The sequence below is a fragment of the Podarcis liolepis genome (genome assembly GCF_965112155.1).
Source record: "Podarcis liolepis genome assembly, chromosome: 17".
In the NCBI taxonomy this organism is placed as follows: Eukaryota; Metazoa; Chordata; class Lepidosauria; order Squamata; family Lacertidae; genus Podarcis; species Podarcis liolepis.
In genome coordinates this window covers 8,097,704-8,123,131 of record NC_139571.1, presented here as the reverse complement: position 1 = coordinate 8,123,131, position 25,428 = coordinate 8,097,704, and the positions used below count along the sequence as shown (strand labels likewise).

General features: G+C 44.3%; 1 protein-coding gene across 2 annotated transcripts; it reads left to right on the top strand.

The window, feature by feature from the left end:
* The first annotated feature begins 218 nt into the window (after positions 1-218).
* Positions 219-25,251, top strand: KHSRP (KH-type splicing regulatory protein). 2 transcript variants are annotated; one of them, XM_083482995.1, is made up of 20 exons: positions 219-495; positions 10,842-10,938; positions 11,249-11,287; positions 11,570-11,615; positions 12,192-12,241; positions 13,313-13,384; positions 13,917-13,974; positions 15,126-15,297; positions 15,518-15,616; positions 16,319-16,417; positions 16,611-16,713; positions 17,275-17,375; positions 17,974-18,115; positions 18,468-18,628; positions 18,747-18,862; positions 19,978-20,066; positions 20,436-20,633; positions 21,571-21,648; positions 21,835-21,992; positions 24,513-25,251. In XM_083482995.1, exons 1-20 carry the CDS (start codon positions 310-312, stop codon positions 24,519-24,521), a joined length of 2,073 nt encoding a protein of 690 aa, XP_083339121.1. In that variant the 5' UTR covers positions 219-309; the 3' UTR covers positions 24,522-25,251. The 2 variants fall into 2 exon arrangements, with proteins under 2 accessions (XP_083339121.1, XP_083339122.1); XM_083482996.1 differs by lacking the exon at positions 12,192-12,241 and having other exon boundaries at positions 452-495.
* The last annotated feature ends 177 nt before the right edge of the window (positions 25,252-25,428 follow it).

Here is a 25,428-nt window from a genome sequence, read left to right as displayed (position 1 = left end):
CTCGCCACTGGAGGAGCACCCTGGCACTCAAGCTGCAGTGCCCGCCTCCTCTTAGCTTGTAATTGGCCGGGCGTTGAGGCCGCCTGTTTCCTTTTGTACCCACTGGCCCTTTGCCATGCCAGTCACCTGGAGCCCCTAAGCGATTGGTCCTCCGAGGAGAGGTCGGAGGGCAACGTGTTGTAGTCCCGCCTCGCGTTCCCAGCGTGCAGCGCGGACGTGTGTCTGTGAGTGTGTGGTGAGGGAGACGGGCAGAGTGCTCGGCCTGCTACCCGTGTTGAGCCTTCGGTGCCCCGCTCCGTCTCCGCCGCCATGTCGGACTATAACGCCGGCGGGCCGCCGCCGCCCTCAGCTGGGCCGCCGGGCGCCGGTGGGGGAGCCGGGCCGCCCAACCAAGGGGGCGCCGGCGGGGCCGGCCAGGCCGGTGGAGCGGCGGGTCCCGGACCTGGCGGGATCCGCAAGGACGCCTTCGCCGACGCGGTCCAGCGCGCCCGGCAGGTGAGGGAGCTGCTGAAGCGGACGGGGGAGGGCGGCCCGGCGGCGAGGGAGCGGGCAGCAGCGGGGCATCTCTCGCCTCCCTCCCTATCCTCACGGCAGGCCCCGGGGATGGCGATGCTGGAGAGCGACTCTCCGCGTGCAGCGGGGCTTGAGGAAGGACAGTCCTGAGGCAACGGAGCTCTCTCGGCTGTACCACTTCAGGTTAAAAGCGCGCGCGAGGAGGGGGGGGGGGGTCAGTCCCTGCACGCAGAAAGGTAGCTGCACAGTTCTCTCTGGCACGTGCAGGACGCGTGGAGATGGTTCCCTCTTCTCTAAGGCGCGCTCAGGTGGAATGGCAGCGGGATGGATCTTACCCACAAGCGTTGCATTGTTACTGTAGCACGCATGGACCTTGATTGAGATTTCAGACGAGCTGTTTGAGGCGTGTTTTGAGATGATGGGCTTCTTGAGCTAAGGAGCGGTTGGGTGGCCATCTGGCATGTATGATCTAGTTGAGATTCCTGGGCCCTTTTAAAATGTATTTTTTTGGGGGGGAATGATTTATTGGGTTGTTTATTTTGATTGAGTACTTTGTGGTTTTATACTCTGATTTTATCCTGTGAACCATCCTGAGACCTGTGGGTGTAGGGCGGCATATAAATTCAATAAATAATAAAATAGAAATAACTACACTTCTGATTCTATGATGCAGTCATATTTAATTAACGTTAAAAACTTTTCTGCTCCCAGAAAACTATGGAAAGGGCTGTACCATATCTCCTTCTGTAATGTTCATATTTTCTGCATACAGGTAGTTTGTGGGTGCTTGAAAGCAGTATGAAAATGAAATGAAAACTTGATGTTCTGTGGAAGACAGAGTAGTAAGGTTGAATAAGGGTAGAGCTTGTTGATATGTATTTACAAATAGTTAAGGCTTAATTTAAAGCCAGCCTCCACTCTCAATACAATGTCACTGTCTACCATTAAGAAGCAGGAACTAGTCCCTGTTTGGGTTTAGATTTCGGAGGGGAGTGTGTCTGAGATAGTTTCTGTGCATCTTGTCTTATGAATAAAGTTTGGTAAGTAGGGTAAAAGGTTGTTCAGAATGGATAGTTTAGCTTTTTGTCCATACTTTTTATCACTTTACTATCTTCCAAGTTGCTTGGGTGTTGGGAATATCTCATTATCATTAAGATCCTGCCGGGGAAGGTTACCCTACTTATCTGGGGAGCCTCATGGCTGTATAGGATGTGAACTCAGTCCCCTTTTCTAATACCTGGTTTCCCTGTGAGATTTTGTTTTGTTTTGTTCATCATTCATGCAGTCTGGAGATATGAAGCTGCTAAGCAAAGCTGAGGTTGCTGCACACACTATTTGATTTATTCTTCTGAAATGACTTGTAAGCAGGGTGTAGGAGAGAGATTTCCTTTTAAAAGCATCCTGTAGGGAAGGGCTATGTAAATAGGAAATTTGGGTTTCTTTTGTTTCGATCCTGAAACTTTCTTTAGTATGAGAAAACACCATTCAGTTTTAAAATGAAAAATCAGCTACCTGTAATGTAATGGCACCACTTCTTTTAAGCATTCCATCGTAGAGTGTCTTATCATCATTAGCTAGTGAGCTGTTCTACATTTCAGCAGTGTTTTCTTAGAAATCAAAGTGTTCAAGAAGACACTGGATTTCCTCTAGTTGAAAACTGATTACGCCCTGGTATGATTTTCATGCCATGAACTATTTATTTCTCACCGTTGGAACACATTACAGAGTGGAAAAGGCCTGAAATAGTTTTGTTCATCAAATTTGTTGCATTTATCCGTGACAGGGGGGCGGGGGAAGTTTGTCTAAAAGTAGGGTTTCTGTACTGCCCTTCATCTGAGGATCACAGGGCAGCTTACAGTATAAAAACACAAAAATATGTAACATAATAACAAAACAATAAACCACTCCCCCACCCAAGTTTAAAAGGCCATAGATTATTTAATCTGCCCAAGGCCTGGGTGAAGAGGAATGTTTTCGCCTGATGCCTAACTATATGTAATCCCTGGGAGCATTCCACACATGGGGAGCCACTGCAGAAAAGGGCTGCTCTTGTGTTGCTGTCCTCTGGATCTCTAATGGAGGAAGCATGTGAAGAAGGGACTCAGGTGATGATTGCATGGTCCAGGTCTATACATATGCAGAGAGGCAGTCCTTGAGATATTGTGGTCCTGAGCCATTTGGGACAATACATCAAAACCAACATTTTGAACTGGGTCTGGAAACTAATTGGTAGCCAGCGCAGTCGAGCCAGGATTGGTGTGATATGCTCAAACTGCCTTGCCTTGGTGAGCAACCTTGCTGCTGAATTCTGCACTACCTGAAGTTTCTGAACCTCTTCAGAGGGAGACCCTTGTACAATGTGTTGCAGTAATCTAACCTAGAGGCTACTAAAAAGGTAAAGGACCCCTGACAGTTAAGTGCAGTCGTGAATATGACTCTTGGGTTGTGGTGCTTGTCTCGCTTTACTGGCCGAGGGAGCCAGCGTTTGTCCGCAGACAGTTTTTCCAGGTCATGTGGACAGCATGACTAAGACGCTTCTGGTGAAACCAGAGCAGCGCACAGAAACACCATTTACTTTCCTGCCGAAGAAGTACCTATTTATCTACTTGCGGCACTTTGATGTGCTTTCAAACTGCTAGGTTGGCAGGAGCTGGGACCAAGCAACGGGAGCTCACCCCATCACGGGGATTCGAACTGCCAACCTTCTGATCAGCAAGCCCTAGGCTCAGTGGTTTAGACCACAGCATCACATGTGTCCCTTAGAGCTTACTAGGGCTTGGCAATATATTGATATAGTGTCTGAAACCAGTTTGAAATCTATATCATGATACCACTTTCGTAATTTTTGACCTTGCGAATCGTGTGTGTGCGTGCTGTGCTGTTCTGTGCAAAAATCACAATGTGGGAAAAACCATGAAGCCAGCCAATGCCTCTACATAGCTCCGTCCTTAATTCATATAGAGTGATACATCAGTATATAGTGATGTTTAGCTGGTTGAAAACCAGGTATCACCCAGCCTTAGAGGTTACCAGAACATAGTGTCCGGATCGGGGCAACAGCTGGGCACAGTTGAGACCACAACTGTCCAGCACATCCACTCCACATCTGCAGTTGTAAATGAGAAGTAGAGCTGCGTGTCATAGATTTGACTATTGAGCATATTTTTTAAGCAATTTTTTAGCATTCTGCTATTTATGATCTATTTTTCTTGGGAAATTCTCTGTTCTCCTAAACGAAACATGAATTTAAAGGGTTTGACATTTCTATGTAGCTAGAACTTGTGTGTCAAGGAGAAAAGGTCTTATTTTTAGGAAGTCGTGCAGGGATAACATATACTAGTATAAATCTCTTATGGCTATGAGCCATGTATTTGCCTGCTTTTGTTGAAGTGAGAGACATTGACCATCACAGATGCCTTTCTGCTGCCTCCAGTATTCCCTTATTCCGAATAGGATTCCTCGCAAGAAAAGGGAAAAGTTGACAGATATGGCCTCCACTGATTGAATAAAAGACTTGCTCACCAGGTCCTGACATAGCACTGATAGTTCCATTTTATACTGTGATGTTTTGGTGTTTATTTTAGATATTCCCTGATACAAATTCAGGGGAAATTAATTTTTGTATTACAGTACTTTTGCAACTGGCTTGATGAAATTCAAATTCTCAGAGCCTTGAGGTTTGTGGTTTTTTTTTTTAAAAAAGAACATTCACTATATTGATTGATGAGGTCCAGTAAGTATACTTTTACATAACCAGGAAACCCTTACCTGGTTTGCACTTCAATCTAAGCCCAGCGAACCCATCGCTTAGCACAACCATTTTACTCCTACTTTGTTGTTTTTGTGGCTGCAAAACAAAATAAACCTGGATTTCTTGTTTAGAATCAATGTTTCCCTTTCACTTTTCCCCCCCGCTGCTGGGACATTGTCAGATTTGATGGGTGGATTTGTTTGTTCCTGCTAATAACAGAATCACTGCAACCCTTTCCTTACAGTATCAGTTTTGAAGTTTTGAGTAGGCTGCTGACTTCCTTGTTTCAGATTCTTTGCCCTCTGGATACCCTTTGTTCAGTCAACTCATTTCTACAGCTAGTCCATCTTAGCAATTTGACACAGTTTTTGTCTTCTGAGCCCTGTGTTAGTAGTATTAGGCTTGCTGTAGTTCAGATTAGATAAAATTGATAGTTTGGTTTTTTAAATTTTAAATTCTCTGTTTCTTTTAAATAACTATGTTAATATGAAGTCTGTGTATAAGCATTCTAGGCCTACAGTTACCTGTAATTCCTCCTTCCCATAGATTCAGCTGGTTAAGACAATTCTGCTAAGCCTTGAATAGCCATCCAAACCCAGCACTCCTGTGATCCTTGCTTATTTTTCTGGTTTGTTAACCAGCACTAGAATTCCCTGGTTCTTGCCTAATACAAAACAAGATCTTCACTCTGAAACTGGAGTGCAATAGAGGGCAAGGTAAAATTGTTTTAAGTGATTGTCCAAATCAGGTCATTCACCAAGTTCTAAAATTTGTGACACTTACCTTTGTAATGTCAATAAAATTGACCATTTTTGATACAGCAAAATCTCTCCTTCACTTGTTATTTCTTATATTTTATTCATATACTTTTTCTTGGTTTTTCTTCATCTTTATGAAAATGACAACTTCTATACTTGTTCATTTTCACAATTGACACCTGCAGTCAAAACTTACAGGTTCTTTCTGCAATTCAAGCACTTTTTACAAAATTAAAATAGTTTTTATATTTCAAATCAGTAGTGTTCCCTTCCACTTTAGCCCAATTATATTCAGCTAAAAACAGTTTCCTGGTCCTCTTTGCATTTTTAAGCCCCAGGTTTCTGTTGAAATTATTACTGTGTCCATCTGTCTCCTAATTTAATATTATAGCTTTATTGCATACATTCTAGATAGCAAACCTTTATTTTTACTAAATAGTCATTCCTCAAAGACTTGTTCTAGCCATTCTTCTACCAGCATGTTGTTGCACTGAAAACTTTAATACTGTCTGTTAAGTTATTTATAAAAAGGAACCCTTCCATATCTTCAGATGCTGAAGTCATAAGAAATAGTGTTTTGTAGTCATTTTTCTTTATAATTGATTACCTTATGTTTTCTTTAATAAATATTATCTGCCTATACTTTCCTTTAAAGCAAAATTAAACCCAATACTTTCTCGAACCACTGTTTATAAAGTCAGCTAATAAGCCTATATTAGCCACTGATTAGTCCTATGTCTCTTGATAAACTAAAAATAAAGCTCCAAGTAACATCTAGCATGTCCTTCCACACTTTCTGTCCACTTGTTCAGTGAGGCTTGTGCCCAAGTAAACGTGTGTAAAATTGCAACTTCAGCTTCTTTTAATGACATCTCCCTCAAATGGTTGTTGTTGTTTAGTCGGGTCTGACTCTTCGTGACCCCATGGACCAGAGCACGCCAGGCACTTCTGTCTTCCACTGCCTCCCGCAGTTTGGTCAAACTCATGCTGGTAGCTTTGAGAACACTATCCAACCATCTCATCCTCTGTCGTCCCCTTCTCCTTGTGCCCTCCATCTTTCCCAACATCAGGGTCTTTTCCAGGGAGTCTTCTCTTCTCATGAGGTGGCCAAAGTATTGGAGCCTCAGCTTCAGGATCTGTCCTTCCAGTGAGCACTCAGGGCTGATTTCCTTAAGAATGGCTAGGTTTGATCTTCTTGCAGTCCATGGGACTCTCAAGAGTCTCCTCCAGCACCATAATTCAAAAGCATCAATTCTTCGGCGATCAGCCTTCTTTAATGCCACCCATAGTCATGGTTTCATTTCTATGTTGTTTTTCCACATACAAAATGTAAACAACTGTTTCAATAATACTTCACTTCAGTAGCATGTTGAACATTAAATAATAAGCTGGAAGCTCGAAACATCTGCTGAAAGTGTATAGAGATAAATTAGCCAAGCCCTAAAAAATAGCAGAAGTAATACTAAAATTGAGATACGCAAAAATACATTTGCAGTACCCCCAGCCAAAATGGAAGCAGCTCAAGTTATCCTCAGAGCTTCTTCATTTCATCTTCCAAGTTGTGACCTCTTAATCTCTGGACTTCCATTTTAAATGAAAACACACTTGCAGATCTTCTTGAGATCTGTGGTTTGTATCCAGCAAACTCATCTTGTTAAGTGCAAGGATTTCAACCTGCACATTTAGATGACTTCTCCCCCCCCCCCCATCCCCAAGTGTTCTGAGGATTCTTCTAACCTTCTGGAGCAGATATGGAGGGGTGGAAGAGAGGGGGATGAAGCCCTGCTGTGCGGGTAGAAATCTTTGTGCTAAAGGGAAGACTTTACCAGTTGCTAGCATGCTAGCAACTACAGGAAGGGAAAGTGCTTTGGTGCTCAGGTGCTGCTTACAGGTTTCCTATGGACATTTGGTTGACTACTGTGAGAACAGGATGCTGGTCTAGATGGGTCATTGGCCTGATCCAGCGGGCTCTTATAAAAACATGCAACACATGACTTCATTCGATATGATCCTCAATCTGCTTTCTTATCAAATATTCATCCAATTTCCAGATCCTCTACTTCCTTTCTTATTTCCATTGAGTAACTAATGAGAAGTGATGAGCAATCTGAAAAAGTCTTCATTCTTGTTTTACAACTTTCTGATACTACATAACAATGCTTTACAATGTTTGAATACAAAAAAATTAATAAAAATCAGTCCTCAAGTGTGGTTTAAAACCAATGGTGTAGACTTATATTTGGGGTTCAAACACCACCAAAACTTAGCTGAACTCAACTTTTCTAAGGTCTGTTCAGAGAGATTTGGCAAAATATTGGAGGACTTACTGATTTTGGGACTTCTCTAACTTGGAAATCCGTAGTGCATTAAAGTCACTCACTGGAATGATTTATATTCTGATAAAAAGCTAACAATCATGGTACCAATCTTGTTTGGTTGTTGGGTATATAAATATGCACCTGCCCCTTCTCTGAAACCTCTCTCTTTGGTGCCATGATTGTATTAGTCATGTCCTCCTGATTGGTCCTATTCTGTTTAAACTTCTCTTGACCTTCAAATGCTTTCCATCCACTTGCTCTTATTTAGTAAGTTAACTCTTCTCCCTGTTACCCCCTTTCTGCTCTCGTATTCATCCTTCATAAACCCAATCTATGTTGCCACTCTCTGCCATGAGAACTCTTTACCATCAGGCATCTACCTGTCTTCCCTCAATACTTTCCCCTCAATTCTTGTCTGTTACCTACATTATAGCCCTGGGTGCAGAGTCTGTTCCTCTTTATTTGATATAAGTATACCAACTACCGTATTTTTTGCTCTATAAGACTCACTTTTTCCCTCCTAAAAAGTAAGGGGAAATGTGTGTGCGTCTTATGGAGCGAATGCAGGCCGTGCAGCTATCCCAGAAGCCAGAACAGCAAGAGGGATTGCTGCTTTCACTGCACAGCGATCCCTCTTGCTGTTCTGGCTTCTGAGATTCAGAATATTTTTTTTTTATTGTTTTCCTCCTCCAAAAACTAGGTGCGGCTTGTGGTCTGGTGCGTCTTATAGAGCGAAAAATACGGTAATTCTATGTGTAGCAACTAGAGAGGACTAGTATTGGCATCCCCATCACTGGATTTCCATTTCTATAGGCCTTACTGTAGCAACTTTCAGGAGAGGCTGGTTCAGAGAGCTGCAGGCATGCATATTTGGCCATAGTGAAGAACAGGTGTGGCCAACCTTTGGGCTTCTGTACGTTTAAGGGTTGTGCAAAGGCATGAATTTTAGGAGATTTAGAGGTGTCACAGTACTGCAAGTATGGAAAACCTGCCCTGCCATAATTCTCTCTTCCTTATTGTTAAAAGTATTGGGAGTTCTAAAGAGGAACAGAAGCCATTCCTGGCAGGGAATCAGTGCAACTTTAGGCTTTACAGTGAGCTGGTGTGAAACTCAATTTCTAGAAGGAAATGGGACTCATTGGGGACAAGCTATTGGCTCCTTCATTTGAGTATTGCTGATATCTTTTGTGGTGCAGAAGTAGAGTGGTATCTGATGGCTAAAAATGTTGATGCTTTTCTTTGGAAGTTACATATTCGGCAAGCTGAAAATCTGAAAGCTACTTTGTTTCATTGATCTAAAACATAGCAAGATAACTTTGTGATGGGGCAAAATACTAAGTAGAGTTGCCATAACGAAGTTGCCTTTTTAGTTGTACGTAAAAATTATTCTTGAAAGAAAATATAAATGTGGAAATACTTAGAATTTAAATGTTGTTAACCACAGTTTTTGCAAAGAGTTATGATAGACAGCTACATCATTACGACATACAGTTGTACCTCAGAACTAGAACGTAATCCGTTCCGGAAGACCATTCGTCTTCTGAAACGTTCGAGTTACGAGGCATGGCTTCCGATTGGCCAACAGATAGGTTTTTGCACAGTGGAAGCAATATTCTGAGGAATGTTAAAAAACCGGAGCACTTCCAGGTTTTCGGCATTTGGGAGCCAAAACGTTCGAGAACAGAACCATTCGAGTTCCGAGGTACCACTGTGGTACAAGACTAGCCTGTGCTTTAAGAGGGCTTTTAAAACTCCTGTGTGCCAAGGAAAGCATGAGAAGAAAATACCAAGGTGATCATGTTGTCATTTTATCATAAGCAAAAGTGCTACTGTTCTGATGAGAAAGTCAAAGTTACACAAAAGCCAGCTGAAAGTCAACTTCTAGCCAGGCACCTAGCAGAATGGTGTGTCAGAGCCAGATCTTAAAGAGAATAACTTGTATAGTCAATGTCACCACTGAGAAAGCTGCACTCCTTGTGAGTGCCTGCTGAATGGCACCCAGGGTAAGACTTCATGTGTTGAACGGCATCATGTGGGTCACATACAAAAGAATGCTGTCTTTGAGATACCCCATTCATAGAAGAGTGACTAGTGGGGTGCCACAGGGTTCTGTCTTGGGCCCGGTCTTATTCAACATCTTTATCAATGACTTGGATGATGGACTCAAGGGCATCCTGATCAAATTTGCAGATGACACCAAACTGGGAGGGGTGGCTAACACCCCAGAGGACAGGATCACACTTCAAAACGACCTTGACAGATTAGAGAACTGGGCAAAAACAAACAAGATGAATTTTAACAGGGAGAAATGTAAAGTATTGCACTTGGGCAAAAAAAAAATGAGAGGCACAAATACAAGATGGGTGACACCTGGCTTGAGAGCAGTACATGCGAAAAGGATCTAGGAGTCTTGGTTGACCACAAACTTGACATGAGCCAACAGTGTGACGCGGCAGCTAAAAAAGCCAATGCAATTCTGGGCTGCATCAATAGGAGTATAGCATCTAGATCAAGGGAAGTAATAGTGCCACTGTATTCTGCTCTGGTCAGACCTCACCTGGAGTACTGTGTCCAGTTCTGGGCACCACAGTTCAAGAAGGACACTGACAAACTGGAACGTGTCCAGAGGAGGGCAACCAAAATGGTCAAAGGCCTGGAAACGATGCCTTATGAGGAACGGCTAAGGGAGCTGGGCATGTTTTAGCCTGGAGAAGAGGAGGTTAAGGGGTGATATGATAGCCATGTTCAAATATATAAAAGGATGTCACATAGAGGAGGGAGAAAGGTTGTTTTCTGCTGCTCCAGAGAAGCGGACACGGAGCAATGGATCCAAACTACAAGAAAGAAGATTCCACCTAAACATTAGGAAGAACTTCCTGACAGTAAGAGCTGTTCGACAGTGGAATTTGCTGCCAAGGAGTGTGGTGGAGTCTCCTACTTTGGAGGTCTTTAAGCAGAGGCTTCACAACCATATGTCAGGAGTGCTCTGATGGTGTTTCCTGCTTGGCAGGGGGTTGGACTCGATGGCCCTTGTGGTCTCTTCCAACTCTATGATTCTATGATTCTATGAAATGATTTAGGGCTTAAAGGTTAAAATCAGTACTTTTATGTTAAGCCCAGAACAAGCAATCAGATCACACAAAATTAGAGTAACATTCATCAATTGTCTTACTGCCAGTCCATCAACCAGTGAAAAATGCTGCTGCCAGTTTAATTTTCAGAACACTTATTAAAAGCAACACCACACTGAGAGCATGACAGTATTCTAAATAGGAGGTAACTAGTGAATGAATTACCATGGTGAGATTTAATGGCTTGCCATTTTTATATATATAGACCACTTTGGGCTTAGGAAAAGCACAGTCATGTGCCATGTGTTGCAATGTATACTTAATGACTTGATGTTCCTGGGTTTTTGAAATCATTGTGTATTAAACAACTTGCTCTTTGTTCTTTTGATAAGATTTAGGGAAGACTAACTAGTGTCTATTCTACTTTCAGATAGCAGCTAAAATTGGGGGGGACACAGCCACAACAGTGAACAACACTACACCTGACTTTGGATTTGGTGGTCAGAAGAGACAACTGGAGGATGGAGGTATGTGAGACTGACCCTAGTGGGACATAGTAAATTAAACTCGCAATACTTCATGTAGAACTCTGGATTCTTAGGAGTGTGAAGTACACACACACACACACACACACACACACCTTGCTAAAGGTCATGCAGTTGTGTTAGTATGCCTGAATATGAATGTGTTGTTGATATAGTTATCAGAGCTCGTGAAGTTTCCATAATATTCCTTCCATGTAGCTGCAATCTTGACTGTTAGTTTTGAAAGCTTGAAGAGAGGAGAGACGGTCTTTTAATTTTTGAAAGAGGTGACTATTTATTTTTATTTTGACAGACCAGCCAGAGAGCAAGAAAATGGCTCCCCAGCCAGAACGTAAGTATACTTTATTATTAAAGACTTGTAGAATAATGTGTGTTAACTACGCGGAAATTCTATTCGTATTTATTTTCATATTGATACTGAAAAGTGGGAGGACATGTAAGCTAACTCTTTTGGTGGGGAGAGTTCTATGGGATTAGGAAGGTCAGCTTTGCATTTTAAAAACAGGACCTTTTAAAAAACAGCCGCAGCAGCAGACTGGGAAACCCAGTGACTGATTTATAGTTTACCTTCAAAAATGTGGATTCATAACCATACCCTTGCTTTGCTTTCCAGCCATGCCACCACCCCCTCAGCTTGGACCGATCCATCCTCCCCCCAGGTAAATTAGCTGTGTGCCTCTTTTTTTTCTCCCCACATAGGCTTGAGCTGGAAAGGTTAAATCAATGCTAAAAGTATTCAGCTTCTGAGTTCAGGTTGACTGCAAGGGGGCAGCATTTCAGTACCCCCAAAGAGAAAAGGCTGCTTTTGTTGGGTGAGGTTGGCATCCAGGTTTGTGAGTGATGTCCCACTAAAAGACCAGTCCCTCCCAAGCACTTGTGTGCCTTGGTAGGTAGTGAAAGGTTGTGCTGGTTGGCCATTTTTTAGATACTCACATTCTTGTGTAGCTTCTGGTTTTGTAGCTATAGTTTGTGAAGCCTGTGTCTGAGCCTTGTGGGCAGATGCTGGGCTACTTAGTTAGCAGCAGGTTCTGCCAGGTTGCATGGGTGCATTTTGCACGGGTGCGTGGTGATTTCCTCAGAGCAGTGCCTAATTGCTCAGCCACCTTCCTGTCTGCCCTCCCAGGAGGAGGAGGAAAGCTCTCCGTTTTTGCTTCTTGATGGATGCTGGTAAACACCAGCTCCATTTCTGTAACCCTCCCACTCCTTACTTTAAGCTGCCAAACTTTCCCTTGCAGGTCTACAGTGACTGAAGAGTACAGAGTACCTGATGGCATGGTGGGACTCAGTGAGTATTAGACAGAGAGGGCAGAAATCTGCTGTTGCCATAGTTGAAAGACTGTCACTTTACCTTTACTAACCGGTGCCTTCTTGATTTTTCAATGCCTGTTGGCTGAGCTTTCCACAGGGAAGGCTCAGGCAGGCTGGTTTGTTTTGTGACCCTTCTGTGTGTCTTTCCTGAGAGATGTCAAGTGTTTGAGTTGACCCTGTGTGCTTCAAGCTGTGTATGGTACGTAGCTCCAAAGATGTGGGGTGGGTGTTCTGCTCAATAAAGTGCTCTGGCAAGCCTTCAGTTTAATTAAATTGGGAGGAGCTGGTTGCTGAGGACAACTTGAGGCTGGTGTCATATGAGCACTTTCCATGCGTAGCAAGACTTTTGTGAGTTGAGCAGCAACACAGATTTGCCCTGGACACTTCTGAGGCTCAGGATGGGAGTGCTGCAGTGAAAAAGAGTTCCTTTTTTGGATTGCTTTTGGCATTTGCTTTGGATTCATCAACTTTCTGTGAGTGATCCTGACTAAGGTAGAAGGCCCTGCATTGGCCTTTACCAGAAGGAATGGTGGCTGCAAAACACTGCCTGAAGCAGAGTTTTATCTTAAGTAGGGAAGGATTGGTTCTCAGAAGGCATTTTTGTTTACAAGCCCTGGTTTTAAATTGGCTTGGCATTCAAGCTTTGAAGGCTAGCAGAGAAATTGGTTGAAACTTGAGCGCTAAGGTTCTCATTGACCTCTAGTTCTTGTAGGCTATCATACCTCTTGTGGCATCATGAGACCCTGGAGTTCTTTCTTTCATGTTTGTGTGAACTTTGTTTAGGAGGAGCAGTTCTGTCATCCTTCACTTATATGTCATATAAACAGTGAAACTTGATTGGATTATGTCTCCACTTAGCTCCTGTCCCCAATGCACATATGCACACAATACTTCATGGGGTTGTATTTACTGTTAGAAGATCCTTTTCATCTCTTGTGGAGAGGAGAGAGGGAAACCTGTGTTGTTTTCAAGCCTCCCTCTTAGGATAATGACAACTGCTTTTATCTCAGGCTTGAGTTTCTTAATGCCCCTCTCCTTACTTTTGCAGTCATAGGAAGAGGTGGGGAACAGATCAACAAAATACAGCAGGACTCTGGGTGCAAAGTACAGATCTCTCCAGGTAGGTGTGAGAATTGCATGGGGTGTAACTTCCAGCATATGTAGCTGCAGATGTTGGCTGTTCCTTCTGAAGCATATAATCATGGCAGCAAGTAGCTCAATGGATATAATTGTGGTAAAGAATGTAGTTCAGGAGACAAAGTGTCTTCTGAATATGCTAATACACTCTGCTAGAAAATAGGAGGGAGGAATCTTGTTGAGGCGGCGTGAATACAGTATTCTCACAAGGCAAAACGTATTTTCTAGCTTGTGGTAAGTTAACTTTGTTTGAGTGGGGAACCATTTCAGTTGCTAAGTTTACAGGTGTTTTCACCGTTTTCAGTCTTTGTACTAATTCCTGTTGACTGATCAGCATTTTCATTATAGAGAAGTTTCCCTTAATAATGTTGGGCATGTGTGTGAAAGACCTACTCTTTCAACGCCAGTTCCTTCATACCCTGTGGATGATACATGAGTTGGAGGAGGGATCAAACTCTGAGGAAATGTGTTGATGTGGAGAGATTTCTCCTGATGACCTTTATTTCCTCCTACAGACAGTGGAGGAATGCCAGAGCGAAGTGTGTCTCTGACAGGATCACCAGAATCTGTGCAGTGAGTAGCCTCTTGTCCTTTGTCAATATGTTACAGTGGTACCTCAGGTTACAGACGTTTCAGGTTACAGACTCCGCTAACCCAGAAATATTACCTCGGGTTAAGAACTTTGCTTCAGGATGAGAACAGAAATCATGCTCCAGCGGCAGCAGGAAGCCCCATTAGTTAAAGTGGTGCTTCAGGTTAAGAACAGTTTCAGGTTAAGAACAGACCTCCGGAACGAATTACGGTAAATACTTAACCCAAGGTACCACTGTATTTCAAAAACATAAGGGGGGGGGAGAGACAGGGTGTGCCAAAAGAATCCAGCTGCCAGGTGGCATAGTCAAGGACTGTGGCTGAGGAGCAGGGCATGACAGTCAGGAAAACAATTGGGCCTTCTTAGTAGCAATACCCAAATTGTGGCACTTCCCCCTGAAAGAAGTTGAATTGGCCCCTTCTCTCAAGGTAAGGAGGGCAGCAAAGACTTTTTTATTTCACTGTGCCTTTAATCTGTTTTTGACCTCCATCTGTGATGGTGTATTTTTAAACCAATCCAGTTTTATGCCTCTCTCTTGCTGCTGATTTAACAGATGTATTTGCTTTTGCCTCATTGTTTTTATTGTATTTTTACACTAGAAGCTGCCTTGTTGTCTCAAAATATGGTAGAAAATTTCAAGAATTTTAAAAAAAACTTGGCAGTACTTTGTATCTCAGCACACAAAAGCCATTTCATTGTGATGGGCTTTTTATGTTCCCTGTGGGGAAGCATCTGAGCATGTCTGGTTTGACTGACATTGGTGGGTGGAGCTAAAAACTTACTGAGAATTGCAGTTGTGGCACCACTGTACCTGGCAGACAAGCAGGATTTTTCCTGTTGGTGTTATGAATGACATAGCATTGTATAGACACAAAATGCAGTGTCATTAAATCGGTCATTACTATCCAGAGCAAATATAAAGTGCTTGTATTCGCAACTTGAGCTGGTTAGGTTACCTGTTGTGTGATGTTGTGGAATCAGCACAACAGCAACACTGAACTACAGGTGATTTGAGAACAAAGAACACTGCTGTGAGTTCCATTTCGTCTAATAGTACCTTCATAATGAAAGAATAGAGGCTGTAAGCTCTGTCACTCACCATCATGTTGTTTGTCATCCCACCTCTTTGCAGGAAGGCAAAAATGATGCTTGATGATATCGTGTCTCGAGGACGTGGTGGGCCACCTGGTCAGTTCCACGATAATGCCAATGGGCAGAATGGTACAGTGCAGGAAATCATGATCCCAGCTGGGAAAGCAGGCCTGGTGATTGGCAAGGGAGGGGAGACCATTAAGCAGTTGCAGGTGAGGGCTATGCTGTGCTCCCAGCCAAATTCCTTGCATCAGAGCGGGTGCTTGCCCTCTTTTTACTTGCCTCCTTTCTTGCTTACAGCACTTGGTTTCTCTGGCCTCTTGGGGCAAGGATGGTTTCTTGGACTGGAGCCTCCTGAAATTCAAATTGATCTTAGTTTAAGTCTTGTCCAGTTGTGTAACCCGCTTGACCTCTCGCTTTCTGCCAATGTAGGAACGAGCTGGAGTGAAAATGATTTTAATTCAAGACGGTTCACAAAACACAAATGTAGACAAGCCCCTTCGGATAATTGGTGATCCTTACAAAGTACAGGTAAGCATTTTGAATAAAAGCCAAAGAGGTGAAATTTGTTTCGCAATAAGTTAATTAACTTGTTTTTCTATTTAGCGACAACGATCAACAATCTCTTTTGTTTTAGTAACAAAAAAATCCCAATGAAATGTTGTGTTAAAGTTATCATTTGTCCGTTTGAGTGGTCAGTTGACCATGGTGGTGGTGGTGTTTTTTTAAGTAGTTCGATACCCAACCATACTCTCATCATTGTGAAAATGGCTGCATACTCACAGTTCAGACTCTTGCGCCGGTGGTTTCCTGCCATGACTATTGCAGCTTTCCTTTTAGACTTGCCTTGTTATACTTTGGTCTCCTCACTCATCCCCAAAACTCTGCTGCAAAAGTCATTCACCTCTCTCCTTCATACCACATGATGTGCCTTCTTGAATCCCTGCTGTAGTTTCCCATCAGCGTATGATGCTACCTTTATACTGAGTTGCTAGTACAGCATTAAACTGGGTTACTTGAACTGAGACTTTTAACTAGCTACCCCAAAGTTTGCTCTTGCTGCACTGCGCTGCAGTGATAGTGACTAAACTGCCCAGCCTCAAATCCAGGTATTCACAAGTACAAAAAAGGACTTCTTCCTTGGCAGTTCTTGTGCCACATCTACCTTGGGAGAAATACTCTTGAGAGATGTTCCCAAATAATTCCAACATTAATGTTCATGCTTCTTTGCAGCAAGCCTGTGAAATGGTAATGGACATCTTACGAGAACGGGACCAGGGAGGCTTTGGTGACCGAAATGAATACGGTTCCAGGATTGGTGGAGGAATAGATGTAAGGACATTGGCTTGGATTTGTTGGGACAGGGGGGCATAATTTATAGTATGACATTTTGTGCTCATCTCTCTCCCCCCCCCCCCCCCGTCTCTGTATTGATACTCACATTTGTCCAGTCCTAACATTTCTTAGAAATTGGAACTGCTCTTACCTGACCTTGGTTCTGCTTGCCATTTTCTTGCTTGCTCAGGTTCCTGTGCCCAGGCATTCTGTTGGTGTGGTTATTGGGCGTAGTGGTGAGATGATTAAGAAAATACAAAATGACGCTGGAGTTCGGATACAGTTCAAGCAAGGTCAGAAGACTAAATCTCTTCCCTGTCATGATCTGTCTTCATACAGCATGCTGAAACATCAGGCCTATTGAATGTTCTCTGGCTTTTCTCCCTATACTATTTATCACCTATTTATCTGATCTTTTACCTGCTCTCCACAAGTTTTTATCCCTGTTGTAATTACGTTCTACAAAACGCTTTTGAAAATCACAAAGTGAAATCTTTTCCCAGAGAGACCCCAGATTTAAGGGTTTACACAATCAAAGATCCATACGGGCTTGGTGTATTCAAATCTTGGCATGGCTTGTAGTACCCACTTCCTGAAGGGCAGTGTTGCCTGTTTTGTGTGTCTGGGTTCTCTAGGCTTCTTTGTGTGAACTGTGTGTGTTCTCCTTCCACAGAACTGGAGTGGCATATTGCTGCAGAGGGGAGAAGGTATTAAGGAAGCTAAATGGACGCTTGCCTCTCTCTTTTGAGAGCTTATGCTGTTGCTGCACCAAGTGGCTCATGAGCTAGTGGACTGGTTCTGAAACTAATTGAATGTGGAACCTAATGAAGTTCCCTGTTTGGTTTGCATTTTAGATGATGGGACAGGTCCTGAGAAGATCGCCCATATCATGGGTCCCCCTGACAGATGTGAGCATGCCGCCAGGATTATCAATGAGCTTCTCCAGAGTCTCCGGGTATGAAATGCTGTTACCTTGACCCTCAAAGCCTTGGTCCAGCATGTCAAGTAGTTTCAAAATCTTTTCAGTCATGTTTTGCTAATAAGGTGCTAGAGCTCCTCAATATCATCCCACTGAGAACTTGACTCTGGTTGTCTTACCAGCCCAAGGTAGAAATCGCTCCCAAAAAGTAGATGTTGCTATTTCTCTTCAGCAGACTTTCACGCTCTGCCTTCAGGGGAGCCCTTTCCATGTTGACTTAATTGTCAAGGATCCCCAGCACATTGCACACATTATTCTCGGGCATGTTGGTGGTGGCGGGTGTAGTGGTAGCCAGGCCACACTGAAGCCGAGTGCATCCCAAAATGCAGTCAGAGCATCTCTGTAGCTTCACTCTGCAGTGAAAAACTGTTGATGGTGGGCAAAGTGTCCTTCAAGGAAGTGTGCCATGAATGGTCTTCTCATGCAGGAACCCCTGATGAACTTTGGCAGCAGCCAAGGGCTCCCTATATAGTTTGGAGGCCACTGCTGTGTGGCATGTGCAGAGTCAGCATTACCCACTAACCACAGAATGTTTCCTTTTCCCATGAAGATGAATTGTGTTCCTGTCTTGCAGAGTGGCCCACCAGGTCCCCCAGGCTCAGGAATGCCTCCTGGAGGCAGAGGCAGAGGCAGGGGGCAGGGTAATTGGGGGCCCCCTGGAGGAGAGATGACATTCTCTATCCCCACTCACAAGTGTGGACTGGTTATTGGCAGAGGTAAGTGAGGTGGAAGAATAAGAATAATATTTATACCCCGCTCATCTGGCTGGGTTTTCCCAGTCACTCTGGGCAGCATCAAACATTAAAAATTTAGCTAAACAGGGCTGCCTTCAGATGTCTTCTAAAAGTCAGATAGTTGTTTATTCCCTTGACATCTGATGGGAGGGCATTCCACAGGGTGGGCGCCACTACCGAGAAGGCCCTCTGCCTGGTTCCCTGTAACCTCCCTTCTCACAATGAGGGAACCGCCAGAAGGCCCTCGGAGCTGGACCTCAGTGTCCAGGTTGAACGATGGGGGTGGAGACGCTCCGTCAAGTCCTGAGGTGTTACCTCCACGTTCCCTTTTCAGGTGGAGAAAATGTAAAGGCTATCAATCAGCAGACGGGAGCCTTTGTAGAAATATCTCGGCAGCTACCGCCCAATGGAGACCCCAACTTCAAACTGTTCATCATCCGGGGATCACCTCAACAAATTGACCATGCCAAGCAGCTCATTGAAGAGAAGATTGAGGTATTTGCCTGCCTTCACTGTGTGGCAGGCCTCCCAGATGGGAGCGAGCCGGGAATGTTAGTGGCTGTGTTCTGGATGTGGCAGCTTCCACTTCAGGGATTATTCATCTCTTCCTTAGGGTCCCCTCTGTCCACTTGGACCAGGACCTGGGCCTGGTGGACCTCCTGGACCGGCTCCAATGGGCCCCTTCAACCCAGGGCCTTTTAATCAAGGGCCACCTAGTGCCCCCCCTCAGTAAGTACTAAGACTGCTCGAGTGTGCCTCCCTTTCGGGCCATTTTGCCTTCGACACCCCTTCCAATCTTCCCAGAGATTAAAATCTACACTCGCTGTCTTGGAGAGACGCTTGTGTACTGCTCAGTGTGATGTGCCCAAAAGTTGTTGGGGAAATGCTGAGCCAAGACTGAATGTCTCTGAAGTCCCCACCCCAATTTGGGGGATTTTTCGAGGCTTATGCAAATGGTGAAAAAATGTTACCTTCAAGACACACTGCAGTACACTGTCACTTTCTTGACCAAACACTTAATAAGAGAGGGGGCATGGATCCACATAGTTTATGCAGAAATAAGTTTTTCACATAGGGGTTTGGCTTTGGGCGTGTTCCTTGCTGCTGCTACCCTCATTGGCATCTTTCACCTTGAACTGGAAAACCATGTGACAGTGTAGCACAGCACTTAGCAGGGCATCTGGTACCAAGAAAGTGGTACTAGGGCAATCTGGCAGGGAAACAAAACCACTTGGAGAGTTAGAGGGCTCTGCTGTCGTTGCTTGGTGCTGTTACAGGAGTAAAACTTTTGCTTCCAAAAGCTAATATATCAGATGAGACTTGCTTCTTCTTTGGGAAGTTAGAATAGACCCTCTCTCGGCCATTGGCAGGTGCTCACTGTGATGCTTTGCCCCTTGATAAGATTTGGTCTTAATGCAGTGCAGCTCCCTTGTATACCTATTTCATAAAGGAGATTGGGCTGGATCTGGGATGTCTTGCTACAGGGATTGGGAACCTGTCACCCTGCGCTTTGCGTCATCACTGGCCATGCTGGCTGGCGCTGATGAGCATTGGAGTACAGCAACACCTTCCCTCTCCCTGCCTTATTATCTGTAAAAAAATGAAGGCGCTCCAGTTTCCCTGTACAGTTGCTTTTGGGGGAATTCAATGTTGCACTGTGTTGAATGTACAACAGGGCTTCTGCTGACAAGACTCACTAGGTGAATCCCACCCTTGGTATTCTCCAGTGACTTCCTGGAGCAATTTGATTTGCTGCTTGGCAGGTTCCAAATTTCTGAATCCTGAGCCTAGAGGGTTGCTTAGTGTAAATATTGCCAGTGACCTTTTCCCTCCTCTTATTTCAGTCCTGGGGGGCCACCACCTCCACAGTACCCACCTCAAGGCTGGGGGAATGCCTATCCACAGTGGCAGCCTCCTGCTCCTCATGACCCAAGTAAGTATTTGTATACCAGCCCTCAAGAGTCAATTGTCAGGGTATACAATGCAGTGGTACCTCGGTTTTCAAGCATCTCGGAAGCCGAACATTTCAGGTTTTCAAACGCCGAAAACCCGGAAGTAAATGCTTCCATTTTCGAACACACCTCGGAAGTCAAACAGCTTCCGCTGCATGCCCCCCCCAATTGACTTTACAGTCTGCCCTTAGCACCTCGGTTGTCAAAAGTTTCAGAAGTCAAACGGTCTTCTGGGACGGATTACATTCGACAACCAAGGTACCACTGTACTATTGCACATTCAAGGTTCGCAGGGGGATGAGGGAGAGTGGCTGGAAGCATTCAAGTTTTTTGTGGTGTCTCCTGCCCAGGTAAAGCGGCGGCAGCAGCAGACCCCAACGCTGCCTGGGCAGCTTATTACTCGCACTACTACCAGCAGCCCCCGGGCCCAGTTCCAGGAGCACCGCCTGCCCCCACGGCGCCACCAGTGCAAGGAGAGCCCCCCCAACCGCCCCCCACCGGACAGTCAGACTACACTAAAGCATGGGAGGAGTATTACAAAAAACTAGGTAATTGACTATCCAGATCCTTAACCTCTTTTGATAGGAGTAATTTAATGGTATTATTACAAGGGCTGCAGAAAGCAACTTGATTGAGAAACTACGCTGAATAACTTCCTTCCAGTCTCCCCTGACGAATAAATAATGTACTGACTCAAAATGCTTCAGCATTTGTTTTCTGTTCCTGTTAAACTATTTCTGCATCTTGATTTGTGAACGTCATGGGGGTTGGTGCCTCTTAGGGATGGCCCATTCAAATCCAGGCATGAATGACTGACTTAATTGGAAGGCCCTCTTAGGTTGATTCCTCAAGCCAGTACAAGTTTTGCCAACTGCTACTTAATTTCAAGATTTTTGACCACGAACAAACAAAATTTAGGCAAATTATGGTTAGGTTAAGTCAGCATGGCAACACTATCAACAGCAGTACCATTTGAGGACCATTTTTCAAAGCAAGTTTGCTTTGTTCTTTGTAATGGTTCCCTATGAGGAATTTTTCATCTTGGTATTTAGTTTGAATCTCTTAAATCTACTGCAGGGAAGAAAGAGCTGAAGCCTTTGAGATGCTTAGAGTCACAAGGCAGTTTAGCTGCGGGTTCTTCCACTCTTCTGACTTAGGAGTCTTGTCAATGGACTTTCTTCTGTTTTGGGGGTGGGATTGTTATGGGTCAGGGGTCTATGAATGTGCTCCCTAAGGTAATCATACCTCCCACTTCTGGAGAGAATGACAAGCTCTACACTGTACTTCAGAAGTGCTCCATGCTCCTCTAAAGTTCAGCACGTTGTGAGCCAAGACATTGCTTCTCCCTCATTGGTCCTAGTGACTGCTCTTAGTAGTCGGTGTCATTGTAATCCTTAGAGTCTGAATCCTATAAGTGAGGTGGATCTTGAGTAGTTGAAAGCTTTGCATGACCAGGGTCCTGTTGTCGTTTGACACTGCCTACAGGCCAGCAGCCCCAGCAGCCTGGAGCTCCACCACAGCAGGACTACACAAAAGCCTGGGAAGAGTATTATAAGAAGCAAGGTGAGTTAAGGGTCTGAGATTCCTTGGAGGATATGTCCTATAGCACTTCTGTCAGGCTGGGTTTGGAGTTACCTCCCTGAAGTGTCATTTATCTGGGAGTAAGTCTCACTGAGCCGAGTGGGGCTTGCTTCTAAGCCGGCATGCCTAGGATTGCACAGTTAGTCCCTCTTTTCTTTTTGGAAGCAGCTCAAGTAGCTACTGGGGCAGGGCCAACGGCACCACCAGGACCTCAACCAGACTACAGTGCAGCCTGGGCAGAATACTACAGACAACAAGCTGCGTACTATGGACAGACGCCTGGCGCTGGTGGCCCAGTGCCACCACCCACACAGCAGGGACAGCAGGTGAGTTGCAGAACCACAGCCAGGGTGGCCTTTCTGCTTCAGAACAGGTATCTGGCTCCAGACTGGGCTCCACACACTTTCTACAAACTCCTGTGAGACATTTTGAGATGTAATCCTTTTTTAAGTTTGGGGTGGCTAGTTTATGTCAGTTCTTCCCTCCTGTCCAAACCAGCAGCCCGCCACGCCTTTTTAAGGTCTAATCCTAGAGGCTTTTCAGAGAAGAAGTTGAAATGCCTCACATATTTTTCTTAAATCTCTGGAGTGAGAGATCCAGGTTTGTTTGCTTTTTTCATCCCAATAGCAGAAGCAGTGTCAGCTTGGGAAGTATTATTTCCAGTTCAAAGAGGGGCTAGAGTATTCCAGATGAACAAGCCTCCAAAATCCTTGCCTTCAAATATGTGAAGTGAAACGTGCTAGCACCACCCACATCTAAGAGTTTTCTGCTCCATAATTAACAGCAGCAGTATCTGTCCATCTTCAATACAGTGGTGCCTCGCAAGACGAAAAGAATCCGTTCCACGAGTCTCTTCGTCTTGCAGTTTTTTCGTCTTGCGAAGCAAGCCCATTAGCGGATTAGCGCTATTAGCGGATCAGCTGATTAGCGGCTTAGCGGATCAGCTGATTAGTGGCTTAGCGGATTAGCGGCTTAGCGGATCAGCTGATTAGCGGCTTAGCGGATCAGCTGATAAGCGGCTTAGCGGATCAGCTAATAAGCGGCTTAGCGGCTTGGAAAAAGGGGGGGAAAGGAAAAAAACCCTGCAGGAACTCGCAAGACATTTTCGTCTTGTGAAGCAAGCCCATAGGAAATTCGTCTAGCGAAGCACCTCCAAAACTGAAAACCCTTTCGTCTAGCGGGTTTTCCGTCTTGCGAGGCATTCGTCTTGCGGGGCACCACTGTAATGGAAATTTCCTTCCTGGCTTCATTTTTGATTCCAAACATTGATTTCTTCAACCCCAGTATCAAAAGACTAAGCCATATTTCTTCAGTCAAAAGTCCTACAAAACTTCCTTCAGTCCAACACTTTCAGACTGGGTTCACTCCAAGTCAGACACCAAAAAAAGGATGGTTCTCATGTAGCTGCCTCCAAGTTAAGACTAGCATGCAAGCTATATGCTTGCGAGCAACATCAGGGTGCATCTGAGGTTAACCCCGATCCATTTGAGAGCCCAGGCTCTATTGTCAACTAATAAGGCACCCTTACATGCTGCTCTAGTTTTTAATGCCAAAGTTCCAACAAACAAACAAGGTACAATAAGTTGGTGAACAGAAATAATGTACAAATAAACCCTCTTTTCCTAATGGGGAGGATCTCTGTTTGGGAGCGGATGACCAGGAGCCTCCTGGTGAGTATTGTGTTAAGTTTTTAGTACAAGGTGTTGTAAAATACTGTCTGAGCTTTAAGGGACTAGGATTGGGGACACAGAAATGATGCACGTTTTGGGGAGAATTTAAGAAAATCTAATGAACACATGTGGAACACGAGCCATATCTACAAGTTGAGCGTTGAGCAATCTCCAGCCCATGATACGCTTTAGTCTTTCTTTGAAACCCCTGATTCCATCTGGTATGAGCGAGAAAAGCATACGCTGAACACATGCAGCCTGAATTACATGTTAAGCAAAGTTAGCTGTGTTGACTTCATAAAGGTAATTCTGTTCCTGCTAGTCATTGGTAGAGAGACAAGGAACATTTGCCACCATAAAATCTAGAAACCTGTAGTTATAACCAAAGGAGAACTTGTTAGGACACTTCATTTTGTGTATGACATGTCTCCAGGAGTCTAGTTCCCAAACAGGTATCCTCCCAACTAGCAAAAGAGAACTGGTTTGTTGAATATTTCTGTTCACCAACCCCCTTGACCTCAAACTCTCTGTGCAGCATGATTATGGAATCCAGAGCACAGAGTCCCTGATAAGCTTCGTCTAGCTGTTCCTTTAGTGACTGGCAGTTCTCCAAAAGCAGGGAGACAGTTTTCTCAGTGGCTGGACAAATGAGTTTATACAAATGAAGTCTGATTGTGGGGTTTGTACAGGTCTTAGTAGATCAAGTATCTGAGCTTTTACACAGCACACCAAGTAATAGAGCATGCAGCCATCTGTATGACTGGGCAGGTTCATGGGTGGAGATGAACACAGAGCACATCCAGGGCAGTGAAGTTTAATTTAGGTTCCAGGTTGTCAGAGTTACAACACCTGCTACTATTAGGACCAGAGGATTGTAAAACAGGGAACAGGGCTCTAAGATAGGAAAAAAGTTGTGCACTACTAATAGTCCAAAAATAGGTAAGGGTATACACATTAAGCAGATACTGTCACCTTTTCTGTGTGCTATGTTTTTGTTTCTGCTGTTGTATAACAAATACTAAATAAAATTCTAGTTTTTAAAAGACTGCAACTGCATTCCAGATAGCCAAATTCTGTACCTGAGTCCATGGAATACACATCCTTGCGGTTGCCCCTCTTGCTTCCTGCTTCAAGCTTCAGTAACAGGTTCCCATCATGTTTTTCTCCTTTCAACAGGCTCAGTGAGTTGAATGTGAACCTCCCCATCTCTGAGAACCTTTTGTTTTGGAAAGAGGTGGCTGCTGCAGGAAGTGACAGGGTGGGAAGGGAGCTGGCCTGTTGCTCTGATTGCTGGGTTTCTCCTGGGAATCTCAGCTACGCCGCCTTCAAGTCTCTCTTAAAATAAATCCAGATCTCCAAACCCCTAATGTTGAGCCAGCAGCTGTAGAAGATAGCCGACTAAAACCGCCGCCGCCAGACCCTATCCTGCCTGACACACACCTCAGTTTTCAGGGTAACACTTCCTCTTTTCTTTCTGTTTCGTTTTAAAAAATAAACTTTACAAGGAAAAGTCACTCTGCTTTTTAGTTAGAGTTGGAACATTCCTCGGACAAAGGTGTTGGTGTTTCAGACAAACCCTGCCCTGGCCCTCCATTTCTCCACTGCTGGGACTGATCTGTCGTGTTTTTTGTCTGTTCAAGAGGAGATTGAAACAAGAAATTGTATGCTCAATTTTTACTTTTTACCGCTCGTTTTTAACTTCACAAATAAATGATAACAAAACATCCCCCCGTGTCTGCTGGGTGGTGTCTGTTTTTCTCTCTCTGTCCATAGGGTTTTTTGAAGCTGATGTTTGTTCACAATATAGCTGTTGTAAAAGCCTGATAATGGTCATGAATTAAGAGCTTCCTGTGTTTTTATAGTTTGAGCAGGCATTTGTGCATTTTTGTTGAATAAAATGCTTTTTTGTTTTAAAGTCTCTGATGCAACCGTGTGTGTTTCAAAAGGTAGGGCCCCAGAGAGCTGTTCTCGCTTCACCACAAGAGCCCTGGGAATGAGAAGCAGGTTCTGACCTTTGGATGATACTGAGCTTGGGAGCAGGGGAAAGCTGCCTCTCCGGGGAGCTTTTTGGTAGACTAAGCTTTGGTTTGGT

Excerpts from the sequence above, each read along its gene's own strand:
- KHSRP (XM_083482995.1), top strand. The coding sequence starts at position 310 with ATGTCGGACTATAACGCCGGCGGGCCGCCGCCGCCCTCAGCTGGGCCG. Across the intron at positions 18,629-18,746 it reads TCATTGAAGAGAAGATTGAG|GGTCCCCTCTGTCCACTTGG; the intron begins GTATTTGCCTGC and ends TCTCTTCCTTAG. Across the intron at positions 21,649-21,834 it reads AGAGTATTATAAGAAGCAAG|CTCAAGTAGCTACTGGGGCA; the intron begins GTGAGTTAAGGG and ends TTTTGGAAGCAG.